At 39.2% G+C, this 15,192-nt stretch overlaps 1 protein-coding gene across 4 annotated transcripts in view; it reads left to right on the forward strand.

Moving 5' to 3' along the window:
- The window catches only part of MAN2A1 (mannosidase alpha class 2A member 1), a 169,822-nt gene that overhangs the window by 51,304 nt on the left and 103,326 nt on the right, over nt 1-15,192 (forward strand). For all 4 annotated transcript variants that reach the window (XR_011381959.1, XR_007922515.2, XM_051853587.2 and 1 more), the window contains 3 exons: nt 3,782-3,909; nt 9,056-9,229; nt 12,788-12,974. Coding sequence is in view for 2 of the 4 variants with exons in the window: in XM_051853587.2 (XP_051709547.2) it covers nt 3,782-3,909; nt 9,056-9,229; nt 12,788-12,974 (489 nt within the window). In the remaining 2 variants the exon portion in view is untranslated. The remainder of the gene's footprint in view (nt 1-3,781; nt 3,910-9,055; nt 9,230-12,787; nt 12,975-15,192) is intronic.

Genomic DNA, 15,192 nt, shown 5'->3' on the forward strand with positions numbered 1-15,192 from the left:
ATGTACAGATAAAGTTTGTTTGAATTTTGTCTTACCACTAACAATAGCAACTTTAAGTATGGTCCATTTTTGTAAGGCAAGTATAGCTTTTTTGTCAATGCTTGTAGTATTTTTAAGTATTTCCCATTGGGTTGTTGCTTTAGGACTTTCAGTCCTAATTTTTTTAGCCATCACTAAGTGGTGATCATTGTCATGCTTCTCAATTATGTAGGTCAACAGCTTTCCTCGTTTTTGCTCTCTTCTTCAGATACGTCTTAAGTGCATATCACTTACGTTCTAGAATGTAGCACAAATTTTCATGATTCTGAAGTTTCTGGGCTTTTGTGTTGTTTTTGGTGGAATGCCCATGTGGCAGGTATTTCTTCCTAATACAGTAAATATGCCGTAGCAAACCAGACATTCCTGCATGAAAGAATCTTCTCGTTTACTATCTGTTGTATAGCTTTAGGCGGAACAGGCAGTTGAGTGGGCTGGCGAGGGGTCACTCGGTCACTCAGGGCTCCTGCTGCAGAGGCTGGTGGTGCATAACCGGAATGATACTGTCTCTTTTCCTCCACTACTCCTGTCAGCCTCCTTTTATGGTGTCATTTATGCCTATTTTCACCTACTTCACAATTGTTCTTAAAAACTATGTGAATATGCTATTTTAAAATATGACCCTTGGCTTCCATGGAGTAATATCTGGGATTCCTCTTCTGCGCTTGTTTAAAATCACCCTGATTGAAACTTTAAAAAACAAGCAAACAGTAATAATTCATTCTTTCCCCACTAGTTTAATGGCTATTTTAGTAATGTAAATATTTAACCATCTGTTTCTTAGCTTTGTGTTCTGACCCACTGATGTGTCTTTCCAAGTCACTCTATGTATCTTTTTAACACCTTTGCCAATTGAAAGGACAGTTTGCTTCTAATTACCCTTTCCTAGAATTTTTGAGGTTATATTCACAGATTTATTGTTTTTGTTCTAAACATATCCTTTTTAATTAAAAATTTTTAATTTTATTTATTTGAAAGGCAGAGAGAGGGAGGGAAAGAAAGAGATCTCCTTTCTCTTGGTTCACTGTCAAAACAGCTGGATTAGGCCAGGCGGAAGCCTGGAACTGTATTTCCCACTTGGGTGACAGGGACCTACTTGCTTGAGCCTGCTGCCTTTTAGCAGGAAGCTGGAATTGGGAGCAGAGCTGGGGCTTGAACCCAGGCACTCTGATACGAGATTTGGCATCATAAGTAGGGTCTTAAACACTGAAGTGTATTATCACCTCTGTTTCCTCTGATGTTATCTTTCTGCTTGATCTGTGGCTCTCCTTTTGATTACTTTCTTCAGAAAATAATCCTTTCCTATATTCTCTGTTTCTGGAACCCTTAAAACTGAAACATTTTTCATTGGCTCTTTGGCTGTGATTTCTTTTGTATGCTTTCTTTTGGATGTTTCACTACCAAAGAATAAATCTGCCTAAATGTACATATTCACCACTGCAAATGACTTCCCTTCTGAACCCTGTTGCACTGTGGATGGACACACCCAATCCACTGAACACTTGGGGTTCAAGTCCCAGATCAGCTTTCACCTTTTCTTCCGTCTCCAGCAGTTTCCTGATTCCCACCGAGAATTTTTCACCAAATACTTTGTTTCCTGCTCCACATATCCCTCTCCTGCCATATTATAGATCAGATTACCTTATACCTGGACGACTGAAATATTTGAGTGCCCATTTTATGCGAGGCTAGCTCTAGCTCCTCAGTGTGGGGCATGCATGTGTGAACAAAATAGGGTGTCCTAGGCCCTGCTCTGTGGGACTTTAATGTGCTAATGGGGAGCAGAGAGAGAGGATCCATCCAAGTGAGTAAGGTAATTTTGGTTTGTTACAAAGGCTGGGAAGTGATGGAATGTGGATGTGCTGATTTAGCTTAGGTACGCATGGAGAGTTCTCTGGGGGAGTTCCATTTGAGGTGCGACACCAGGACAACTGGGCCCAGCTAGGAATGGGAAAGGTAGCAGAGATGAAATAGGTAAGAAAACACTGGAAAGCAACACAGCAAGTGGGAGACTTTCCATGCCTCTCCCAAATTAATACACTGGGTGATCTTTAAATAACTGTTATGTACAGAGACAAGATCAGTATGAAATGAGAGGAACATCTCAGGTATTGCAGGGAATGGGAACGGGTGGCTTATTCACAGGTGGAGCTGGGAAAATTAGCTGCTGTATTACATGTGTTAGATTGCTTGGTGGACAGCAAACAGTGATTCCTTGAACATTTATGCCTGAGTAAATGGAAATATGAAGCAAAATCAAACAGATATAAAAAGGAAAAATTCCAACACTGATGTGATTTTTTTTTTCCATTTACTTTGTGGTTTTCTAGTCTGTAGTTCCTGTGCTTTATTCAGGATCAACAAAGCATTTGTCTTTGATCAATTTGAAGTCTTCTGAAACCGGTTTATTGGGACACTGAGATAATGAGGTTGATGTTTGTTGGTCACAGATTAAACCCTAAAGCATCCTGACATGCCTGTTGGTCATAAGGCATAGGGCAGGTTGAGTCCATTGCCTCTACAGCGTGGCTAACAGCAATCTGCAGAAAGATACATAAACAAAGGCACATTGGCTGCAAGGGTGGGGAGTGATACTCTTGGGTTCAGTTGTGTTCTTAAAGCAGTGTGCTATTTATAAAGTCACAGTTTATTTTTTATAGGTTACTGATTTGGCCCTAAGGGAATCTGAGATTTAACTGGAAATTTGGGTTCCTTTAAATAATCTAATGAATCATCATACTCTTCATGTGGAACTACTAGTTTATGTTCCCTGACCCAATACAAATTAAACTCATTTTATTATATGCAAGGAATTATTTATTTGGGAATCATGTCCATTGTTCACTAGTTATATGATCATGCATATGTTTAAATGAATCAGATGAGTTAATGCTGCTACTTTTGTGATATGCTTTTTGTGAAAGTATTTATCCTTTGTGCCTTAGGTCTGCTTCAACTAAAGTTGGCTTGTTAGTATGCATCTAGTGATGTATATCTTTACCAAGGCTGCTTTGCTGAACTTGGACACCATTGGCCAAACAAACCATCTTGTTGCAAACTAATGTATCTGTGAAAGTTTAGATATTTGCTTAAATTCTTGATTTTTATACTAGGATCTTTAAAAATTTTTAATAATTTATGGTTATTAATTTTCCTGCTCAGAGGAAGGTATCTTCTTGAACCAGTTCAATTTTATTTGGACTGGGGATTTTTTCTTAACCTTGTATATGGTATTATGGCAAAGGAATGTATACTAGACAAATCATGAGAATGTTAGAGCATTTCACTTAGTAATGAAAAATAAACTCTAGGACATACGTTTTAACTGAATCTGGAGCAAAATTCTTTCTAATGTTTGCTGAATTTCAAGGTTTATGTGATATATGCGAGTTTTAGTTAGTAGGAGTTTTTTGTTGTTTGCAGGATTAACTTGTCAGTAAATATTACTTTTTTATGATCTAATGAAACAAATATTGTCCTTACCATGATGGTCTTCTAGTAAACACTCATGAAACATAACTGAGAAGAGCGTTTGCTAGTTGCTCTGTAAGAGCCTAAGTGAATCACATGGGCTCTTCTTATTAAGAAGCTTTTAGGTTATGTGGGAGATATACTTGATTGAAAAATTTTCTTTAACAACTAGTGTAAATACTAGCTATATTTAAAAGCTGTTCTTAAGTGTTTATGCTGTTTTAGGTTTTTATTTGAAATTAGTTTTGTTAATGTAACTTATTTTTCTCCCCAGTTTGCTAGAAAATGGTCAGTTTGAAATTGTGACAGGTGGCTGGGTTATGCCAGATGAAGCTACTTCGCATTATTTTGCCTTAATTGACCAACTAATTGAAGGGCATCAGTGGCTGGAGAAACATGTAGGTATGTATTGATGTTTTCTCTTCATTTGGGCTATTTTGAGTAATTAACTTTAGGAAATATGAGGTGAAGCTCTTATTTTTGAAAGAACCGATGTTTTCTAGTACTGGTTATTGCTGAATAATTTATCCTTCATTAATTTATGATGTTTCTTCTATCATAAAGTCACCTACATAGATATGCAGTAGTCACTTTTAGGGTCATTAAATTACCTTGCTTATTATTTTATCTATTTTATGATTTGTTAATTTTTAGAATTTTTCTCTTATTTGGGGATTTTAATTATATATGTTAAGACTCTTGATCATAAGAAGGTGGAAATTAATTTATTAGGTTAAGAAAAAAAAAAAATAGGTATGTCATTGGGAATTCCAAAAGAGGTGGCAGCTCCAGGAAGACAGGATCTAAGAGAATCAGTATGCTGTCTGGGCACTGTGTCTCTGGGCTGTGCTTACTTTTGCCTCTGTTTGCTCCCCAGCTTTTCTTTCTTTATTTTAGAAGGAGGTAGGGGGAGAGAGAGAGAGAGAAGAGAAGAGAAGAGAAGAGAGAGAAGAGAGAAAGGTCTTCCACCCACTGGTTCACTTCCCAGATGGCTGCAACAGCTGGAGCTGTGCCGATCTGAAGCCAGGAGCTTCTTCCAGGTCTCCCACATGGCTGCAGGGGCCCAAGCACTTCAGGCATCTTCTACTGCTTTCCCACAGCAGTAGAGCTTGATCAGAAGTGTAGCAGCTGGGACTAGAACTGTCGCACATATGGGAATGCGGCGCCTCAGACAGAGGTTTAGCCCACTGTGCCATAGCGCCAGCCCGGAACTTAATCCTTAATACTTGATCTGATCAGCCAGTCAGTGCGTCCAGAGGTGCAGAATCTCCAGTCACTGAAGCATAGACATTTTGGCAGAAATGGTCGTGGAGGAGAAGGAATCATGGAGGGCAGGGTCAGCATACCTGAACAGTGTGAATTGAAACAGTGTGAATTAGTGAACATTGTGAATTGGAACAGTGTGAATTGGTTCAGTGTGAGAGAGGAGTTGTGTTACCAGGAGAATTGGGAATGAGGATGCTGGCCTAATAAAATCAGATGTCCAGTATAACTCTTAGCAACTTAGGACTGATTAAAATCATTGTGATATCTAATATTTAATTTTGTAACATGGGATGTAACTCTTTGCAGATGTTTCATATCAATATAATTTTATAGTTTATGACAAATGAACATTTTTTATTGAATTTTTTTCTAGATACTTTAAACAATTTTGTTAGGGATGAATTAGTATCTTATACCCCCCATTAATTTTTTTCTCTACTTTGCATTTTGAAATAATTTTGAATTTAAAGAAAAGTTCTAGGAATACCACAGAGAAGTATAAGTCCTTCATCCAGCTTCACCATTCATTAAACTTCACACATTTGCTGTGTTTTTTCCTCTTTTCATATTGTTGTGTTGGTGATAGGGTTACTATTACTGGAGCTATTGAGAGTAAATTGCAGGGGCCTCTGCTGTAGTACAGTAGGTTAATCCTCCACCTGTGGTCCCACCATCCCAAATGGACACTGATTCTAGTGCCGACTGCTGCACTTTCAATCCAGCTCTCTGCTATGGCCTGGGAAAGTAGTAGAAGATGGCCAAACCAGTGCTGTGGTGTAGCAGGTAAAGCCAACACCTGCAGTGCCAGCATCCCATATAGGTGCCGGTTCAAGACCTTGCTGCTCTACTTGCAATCCAGCTCTCTGCTATGGCCTGGGAAAACAGCAGAAGATGGCCCAAGTCCTTGGGCCCCTGCACCCACGTGGGAGACCCAGAAGCAGCTCCTGGTTCCTGCCTCCAGATCGGTGCAGCTCTGACTGTTGCAGCAATTGGGGAGTGAACCAGCAGATGGAAGACCTCTCTCTCTCTCTCTCTCTCTTTTTTTTTTTTTAATTTATTTGACAGAGTTATAGACAGTGAGAGAGAGAGAGAGAGACAGAGAGAAAGGTCTTCCCTCCACTGGTTCACTCCCCCAATGGCCGCCACGGCCAGCATTGTGCTGATCCGAAGCCAGAAGCCAGGTGTTTCTTCCTGGTCTCCCATGCAGGTGCAGGGGCCCAAGCACTTGGGTCATCCTCCACCGTACTCCTGGGCCACAGCAGAGAGCTGGACTGGAAGAGGAGCAACCGGGACTAGAACCCAGTGCCCATATGGGATGCCAGCGCCGCAGGTGGAGAATTAACCAAGTGAACCACGGCGCCGGCCCCCAGACCGCTCTCTCTTTTTCTCTGCTTCTCCTTCTCTGTGTGTGTAACTCTGACTTTCAAATGAATAAATCTTTAAAAACAAAACAAAACAAAAAAAAAAAAAAAAAGAAAACAAAGAAGATGGCCCAAGTGCTTGGGCTCCTGCATCTGTGTGGGAGACCCGGAAGAAGCTCCTGTCTTTGGATTGGGCCAGCTTTGACCATTGCAGCAATTTGGGGAGTGAACCAGTGTATTCTGAATATTCTGAATATGAACTCTTTGAAATATGATAATACTTCAAAAATTTGTGGGAAATTAAATTAAAAGTTAAGTTTGGTTTGGTGCAAATACTTTTGACAACCATGCACTTTTTTTCCTAATATATAGTTTCCATGCAATTTTTGAAAATCCCTTTTGTGCATGGATTTTTCTTTGCACCAAAGTACAGTTACCTTTTTATTTTTGATAATTTTACGATGTACCCTTGTATAAATGTTTTATGAATGTTATCTTCTGGTTTGCAGTTTTATTTATTTGATTTTGTGGTTTCTTTCTCATTTCTCTTCATTTTAATATCAGCAAATAAATTTTTTTGATTTTTATGTGTAAGCATACAAGTTTTTTAACCAGGAAGTTTGTTGTATTTGTAAAGGGACTAAAATTTTTATATAGATTCTTAATTTTTGTAGTAAGTATGTGATAATATCTTCAAAATAAAAATTATCTCATCTTTTTACTATATCTAGTATTCAGACCATATATCTGTTGTTTAATTGAATTGTTCAGATTTGTTGTAATACACATAGTGACGTGATAATGGTGATGATTGCCTTTCTTGTTATGTATTTTTAAAGAAAATTAACTGTCCAATATTAAGTATCATGTGTTATTGTATGTCTTGTTTATGGTGTTAAGGAAATTCTTTTTAATATTTGTAAACCTTGTTTCTAAATTTGTCCTGCCCTTGCTATTGGACACAACATAAATCTCTTTTAAAAATAATTTATAACTTAATTTTGATGTGATTTCAGACTTTTATAAGTTACATGGTAGTACTTGGGAAGGACTCTCAGTGTCCTGTGCGTGGGTTCATATGGATGTTTTTCTGAAACATTTGAGATTAAATTGGAGTCACCTTGTCTCCTTATCTCTGAATACCTCATTTTGTATTTCATAAGAGATAAGGGTACTTTGATGCATGATCCGAATACAGTTATCTAATCAAGAATAATAAGAGCCATACAATAGGACAATCTAATTCAAGGCTTTATTCAGATTTTGTCAGTTGTCTCAATAACTTCTTTTATAAAAGTTGCTTTTTTCCCTTCCTGGTCTAGGCTGCAATCAAAGTTCAAGGTTCATATATTGTTTTTAGTTGTCATATATCTTTAGTCTTCTTTAATCAGGAACATCCTCAGCCTTTCTTTGAGATTCTTGATCTTAGGAAGCATCTCAATTTGAGTTTATCTATTACCTTATGATTAGATGCAAACTGTTTATGTATCCTCTCTTCCTATGTGTCCTGGCTCCCTCTGTCTCACTGCAGTGATGTTCTGTTCTCACTAAATCATATCAGGAGCACATGATGTCTGTAGTCCCATGTTGTTTATGTTACCCTTCATGAATTGAATGAAGTGTGTTTGCTAAGTTTCTTTGTTGTACTGTTAAATTATTTCTCTTTCTAGTTAACAGTTTGTGGAAGACATTCTGAAAATAGGTAACTATCCTATTCCTCAGCAGACTTTCATGTTTTAGTTTTTAGCATCTATTGATAGTTTTCTAATTCCCCCATTCCTTTTCTGATTGTTCGTTGGCATTCACTCACCTTCTCTGGTTTCCCATCTGTTTGCTCTGCCCTTCCCCCCCCCCTTTTTTTTTTTTTGGCTATTGCTTTGTATTATACCTATGAGGATACTCTGAAAAGTTCATGGAAAATGGAATTAAAAGGTAGATGTATTTTGATGCACTTTTTTTTTAAAATTCATGCATGGCTTATTCATAATACAAATTTTCCATGAGACTTTTGAAAACCCATGTATGAGTGTAATTCAAAAACTTTTGCACCAAAAGTAATTTTTAGTTCCATTTCCATGAACTTTTTTGAAGAGTCTTTGTATTTGAATGAGCATCTCTGCAACTCTGCTCTCTGTCAAGATCAGGATTAACTAATTTTTGTTAACCGTAAGGCTAAGATCTTAGGCACATGAAAGATGCCAAACAGATGTTTGGATGAAAAAATTGCATGTAACATATAATTTATGTTGGTTTATAGGTCATAAATAGAAGTCTTATTTGAAAACTGTAAATAACTGAAAGATCAGATTCATGTGATACTAGATGAATAATCTTAACTCATTAATTTCAACATATGCATTTATAATTTTCATTTTTTTTACATTATATCCTCTTTGAAATTAAGATACAACTTGGGTCAATGACTGTTAAAATTAAAATGAGCCATGTAGAGAGAAGGCATCAGCCATAAAATGTCTCAAAGATTTAATGAAAAATGGTAGCCGTTATTTTGGCCAATTCTACAACTATATGATAAGATGATCTGGGACTGTTGTAAGGTATAAAAGATACTCAACAATCGGTAGGATTAGGATTAGGAAGTGTACTCTGAAATGAATTCGGTTACATCTATTTACCGTGTAACAGTGAGTTCCCTGAATAATCTAAGGGGCATGGCCTTGGTCCTGCAAGTTTCTTTCTCTCTGTAGGATGGTAGAGTGCTTTCTTCAGCTCCAGTTGGTGAGCTACCTTGAGTTGGTGAATAAGGGCTCCTGCTGGGAGTTTGTGGCAAAGTGTGATGCCAAGTAGATCCTTTGTCTTATAACCCAGATGACTGGAGAGTTTTGATGATCTTAATGTGGTGTGACTTTTTATTTCATGTATCAATTAAGAAAATAACACTTAGTTTCTTTTATCAATAGGAGTGAAGCCTCGGTCTGGCTGGGCTATAGATCCTTTTGGACATTCACCAACAATGGCTTATCTTCTGAAACGCGCTGGATTTTCACACATGCTTATCCAGAGGATTCATTATGTAGTGAAAAGACACTTTGCAAGGCAAAAAACGTTGGAGTTTTATTGGAGACAGAACTGGGGTATGTAGAATTTGATGAGAGTTGAAATTCCACTTGACCTGGATATTCTTTCACTAGAGTTATGAGTCTCCAGAGTGTCGGTCTTGAAAATTAGGTTGCATAAAGGCACAATTATTTTTCCCATTTATTCGAGTCAAGAATCTTTTAAGCAGTGATGTTGATATTTATCTTTGGAGCATTATAAACTCTTTATACCTAAAGAAGTAAATAAGTATAAGGAGTGAGCCTTGTGCATATAATCTCTTCACTTGGTTCTATTTAAAAAAATATTTTTTATTCTTTTAGAGAGAGAGAGTCACAGATCTTCCATCTACTGATTCACTTCCCATATACCTGCAGTGGATGAGGGAGGGTCAGGCCATAACCATGATCCCAAAACTCAATCTTGGTCTCCCATGTGGGTGGCAGGGACTCATGTACTTGAGTCATTACTACTGACTTCCAGGATTTGCATTAGCAGGAAGCAGAAATGGGAGAGGAGCCAGGACTTGAGCCCAGGCTTTCTGATATGGGAAGTTGGCATCCCAAATGGCATCTTAATTGCTGTGCCAATTGCCATCCCACTTGAGGGTTTGTTTTTTTTTTTTTTGGAAGATTTATTTATTTATTTATTTATTTAAAAGGCAGAGTTATAGAGAGGCAGAAGCAGAGAGAGAGAAAGTCTTCCATCCGCTGACTCACTCCCCAAATGGCCGCAATGGCTGAAGCTATGCCGATCTGAAGCCAGGAGCCAAGAACTTCCTCTGGGTCTCCTACACAGGTATAGGGGCCCAAGGACTTGGTCCACTTTCCACTGCTTTTCCAGGCCATAGCAGAGAGCTGGATAGGAAGTGGAGCAGCTGGGACTTGAACCGGCTCCCACTGGGAGCTGGCACTGGAGGTGGAGGCTTTACCTACTATGCCATAGTGCCGGCCCCCAACTTAATGTTTTTAAAAGTACAAGTTTTATGACAAAATGGAACATGCACTCAAACCAGGATCCAGTCATTTGTCTCATATTCATCTGTGTCCCATCCTGACTCTTGTCTCTTCATGTAAAAACTGTCTTTCTGAAACAGCCCTTGTGTCACTTCTGCCGTCTGTTCTCATACTGTGTTCTTGGGCACCAAAGCATTCTGAGGACATGCTGGGCAGCAATTTTGTCGGGGAGAGAATCAAAATTTTGGCCCTTTGGGAGACCTTTCGCTTTTGTCAACCTCCATTTAAGCAGAACGCTTATTTTTTATTTACTTTTATTTGTTGGGTCCTCAGTATGGGCCAGGTGTTATGTACTTTATATCCATTCTCAATTATTTAAAATTTAGTTTCTGTTATCAATGCTTTTTATGGTGAAAATCAAAGCTTAGATGTGGGAGGCCAAAAGTCATCTAGGAGGTAGGAGCAGAGCAGAGATTTGACTCTTATTCTGTGTAGTTCCTGAATTCCAGGCTCCTATTTCCCTGGCATCGAGTTCTCTTTTTTTTTTTTTTTTTTTGACAGGCAGAGTTAGTGAGAGAGAGAGAGACAGAAAGGTCTTCCTTCCATTGGTTCACTCCCCAAATGGCCGCTATGGCCGGTGCGCTGTGGTTGGCACATTGCACTGATCCGAAGCCAGGAGCCAGGTGCTTCCTCCTGGTCTCCCATGTGGGTGCAGGGCCCAAGCACTTGGGCCATCCTCCACTGCCTTCCCGGGCCACAGCAGAGAGCTGGACTGAAAGAGGAGCAACCGGGACAGAATCCAGCACCCCGACCAGGACTAGAACCTGGGGTGCCGGCGCTGCAGGCGGAGGACTAGCCAAGTGAGCCGTGGTACCAGCCAGCATTGAGTTCTCCATAAAGCTTCATTGAAAAAAAAAAAAAAAAGGATTTTGTTGCTAAAGTGATATTGGGAAATTACTGCATTATATTATACTTGCTTCCCTGCGTGATCTAGGCCTCTTAAGTGTTCAGAAAAAGCATTTGTAAATCTGGACAGTAACTTTCTTATATACTGCTGCTTTTTCAATAGGGCAATGATTAGCTATGCCATTTTTTTATTATTTTGGAAAACTAAATCTTTAGGGAGAATATGAACCTGTAGGGTATTGTATCTTATGTAGGTTGATCAAATGCAAAAATCCATATTAATCTGAAAAATGAAGGATTGTGAATTTGAAGAAGCTCTGCTTAAAAATTGTCTACCTTCAAATTGTTCATAAACATCAGCCAGTAAGAGTACTTTCATCTATTAAATACTGTGCCAAGAAGACATGTAGAAAACATTTTTGCCTATCAGGAAATTACAGTCTGGTTTGATAAAATACAGACACAACTGAATGCAACAGATAAAACTAATTGCACAAATGGGTCACTAAGTAGTAGGGTCTAAGAAGTAGTGGCGTGTTGAGTCTTGGTCCATATGAGAGAGGAAGCAGAAACTGTCATCGTCTGGGGCTTGTGACTGCCTGTGTACACTGAGCAAGCACTGCAACCAGCATCCTTGTTGTCACACTGGTGAGTGTGATTCAGTGAAACAGCTGAGAGCTCAGAATATACAGATTTCAGGAGTCTTAAAATTGGGAATGGAGGTGGTAATTATTTCAACTAAGTGGATAAAACTGGAATATTTTATAACTTAATCTAATAGATTTGAACATGTTGTTTTTGGAAAGATGTTTTCCAATTATGTTGAACTTGTTTGTGTGTTCTGGTACTTAATGAAGCAGTTATTTTCATTTTTATAAAAAATGTAAATGCTGCTTTTTTGTCTTTCTTTTGTTACTCTGCTGCAAAAGCAATACTTAACCATTGCTGGAAATTGGAAATCTATGCCTAAGTAAGGGGGTGGGTATTGAAAGCTCAGCATCATATTTAGTAAGATAACTGCTTTTAAATGCTAGTGAAGTCCTCTGGTCTTACAGATGGTTCACTTCTGGCCTCTCCAGCGTGGTGATCTCAGCCCATGCTGACCTGAGGTTTTGGTGAAAACCAGTTCTGCATCAGGAAACTACTTATTTTCCATATCTCTTTTTATTTTCCAACAATTGCTTTTTGTTTCTCTGTGCTCTTTTCTTGGTGTAACACCTCTTGGCTCATTCTTGGTGAACCTCAGAAGAGATTCCATGACTGTTGTCTCCGCACTGGGAGAAGTAAATGGGAATTCGTCCAGTTTTTATGAGTCCCTACCCTGCCTTCTTCCCTTGTTCTTCCCATTTCCTTTTCCTTCCCTCCTGTCTTCTCTGCTGGCCTCTACAGCTGAGCTCATGGTCTCTCTCAGTATGTCCTGCTACTGGAGATGGGGATGAATGGATGCACATGACCATGGCCTGGGATGAGTCCATTGAAACATAGAGCTCTGCTCAGCTTGCAGGTCAGCAGGTGTTGGTTTATAGTCCCTGCTGTATTTAGGTACTAGAGGTCAGTAGAAACTGGGTGGCATGGCCGTGAAATGCTGTTGGACTTTGTGTACCAGTAGTTAAAGGGGCTGTTGACTTAGGGAAGAGCCTGTGTTTACACATGAATGAAGTAATGGCATTTTGAACAGTTTTTGAGGCAACACATTTTATAAATGCAGGTGTATCTGTTGGCTCTTTATTTTAGATCTGGGATCCGTCACAGATATTTTTTGCCACATGATGCCCTTCTACAGCTATGACATTCCTCACACCTGCGGACCTGATCCTAAAATATGCTGTCAGTTTGATTTTACACGGCTTCCTGGAGGAAGATTCGCTTGTCCCTGGGGAATAGCTCCAGAACCAATAACTCTTGCAAATGTCCAAAGCAGGTATGAAATATGTATTTCATAAGAACATCTTGAACAAAGTAGCTACTCAGTTGTCAGTTGCTGAATATGTGGACTTCAGTAGCCAACATTACCCTTGATTGAGGTGTTTCCTTCAAACCACATCTAAAGCAACTTGAAAATACCAGGGCTTTAACTATACCTTTTATGTGTTATAAGGTAATGGAAAGTGAACAATAGTAGATCAATATTCAGTGGATAACCTATGAAATGCTATTATTATCATCTGCTTTGCCTTCATTATAAAAGCTTTCTACTGCGTTTGATTGATTTCATATACTTTTGTTGATAATAAAACTTGTGGTCCCCATTGTACAAATTGGTAGGAAAAGCAACTCAACTGCAAAAACACATTTATTGAAATGGAACACATAAGGAATGTAATTATCTGTTCCCTTAATAACAATTTCAGTAATCATGAATGCCGCCCAGCTCTGATGAAATCGCGTCTTTGCATCTTTCTGATGTTTTTGACTTACAGAAAACTTTAATTAGGAATATTTATACTTAAATACATTTAAGTGAAAATCAAAGGAATGAATCATTGCTTCAGAATAAAATTGTGCTAATGATGGGAGCATCTTATTCAATTAAGTTACCTGTAGTTTCTCATTTTGATTCTCTTAGAGTTTAACTTCTCTTAAAAATGAGTGATGTTTAATGCATTAAAATAGAGCATGGTGTTGTAGTATAACAACACTAAACTGCTAAGAAAATAATACAGCCTTTTGAATGCATTAAGGTCTTTGCACTATCAGATGTATTACAAAACTAAAAAGTCACTTCCAGAAAAATGTGTGAGGAAGAGTGAGATTGGGTCTCTGTTTTTGTTGTTTTACTTTGAATGAATCCTTGTGATCCTAAAGAAAATGTTCCTGCACAAAGGTGTTCTAGCACTGAGGCCTTCTTGAAGCTCTGAAACCCTTTTACCAGAAACTGACTTTTAGAGCTGTTTTGAAAAACTTGCCAAAGTTGGTTCCTCCAGCAGTGAGAACCAGGGAGGAGCAGTGAGCAGCCTGCCCTGGAGGGCGAGGCTGGTTAGGCAGTCAGACCAGGTGTTATGCAGCCAGAGGGATGAGGTCAGGACCCTGACCTATGGCCTCGGGCAAGCGCCCCTAGTCTTTACAGGTGTTTACACTGCTCCTGTCAACTCCAGGGGTCAGGGGATGGAGACTTTCATCTGAGCACATGTTTTCAGGTGGGTGGTTCCGGAGTGCCCACGTATATGGTGCACCTCTTTTTTAATTTTTTGTATGCTAATGAGAGTGCCTGTTGGACATGCATGGTTGGGGGAAGAAAAGCTACTTTGCTCAGGCCTTTTTTGCTGTGTCATCTGGTCCTCTGAGAATGACCCCCCGAGAGACTCACCTGGTACTCAGTCGGTTCCACTGGTTCGGAAAGGTCTTCCAGGTATTTGGGTGCATACAGATGAATGAGTTTGTGTATCACTTATGTAGTTTTTTTTTTTTTTTCAACTTCTTATGAGTCTTGAAAATTAAACTCTGCTGATTACTTCTTCTCCAGATACCACCTTTTCAAACCTATGATCAGTGGAAGTCAGACACCAACATTACAGCCTAGTGGCACTTTTCAACTCCAATGCCCTAAAGAAAATGTGAATATACAGATGATGTATCTTTGGTTTTTTTAAAAAATTACTCATTTATTTGAAAGGCAGAGTGTGACAGGGAGAGGGAGAGAAAGAAAAAGAATTACATCCCTGGACTGATGCTGTGGCATAGTAGGTTTGAAACTGATCTGCTTATTAATAACTTTGAAATTAATAAGCTGGGTGGGTTCTTGCCATGAATTCAGAAAAGAATTCTGAATACTGGCTCAAATAGACCAGGTGACATGTTCAGTTTTTAAGCTTTTACTCAGTGAGAGAAATGCATAGGAGAGTGAGGAGAAAAGGAAGTCTGAAGATTAGGTTGAGGCCATACCAAGCAGAGACAGAGACCAGGCCAGGAGCCACGTGCAGCAAGCATTTGGTTAAGAGGAGCTACTGGCAGCTTAGCTTGGGCAGCAGAGCAAAGGCAGAGAGCCTGTGGTCACGTGCCCCAAAGGCGCGGGGCAACAAGGGGATCCAAGGCAGTGGGGGAAAATAAATAAAAAAAGGGGTGGGCCCACCATGTTCCAGGCCTTTTATCCACTTCCAAAGGGGTGTGGTTAGGTAGCCTGATGGGCAGATGGGCATTCT

This window comes from Oryctolagus cuniculus, chromosome 14 (assembly GCF_964237555.1).
Source record: "Oryctolagus cuniculus chromosome 14, mOryCun1.1, whole genome shotgun sequence".
In the NCBI taxonomy this organism is placed as follows: Eukaryota; Metazoa; Chordata; class Mammalia; order Lagomorpha; family Leporidae; genus Oryctolagus; species Oryctolagus cuniculus.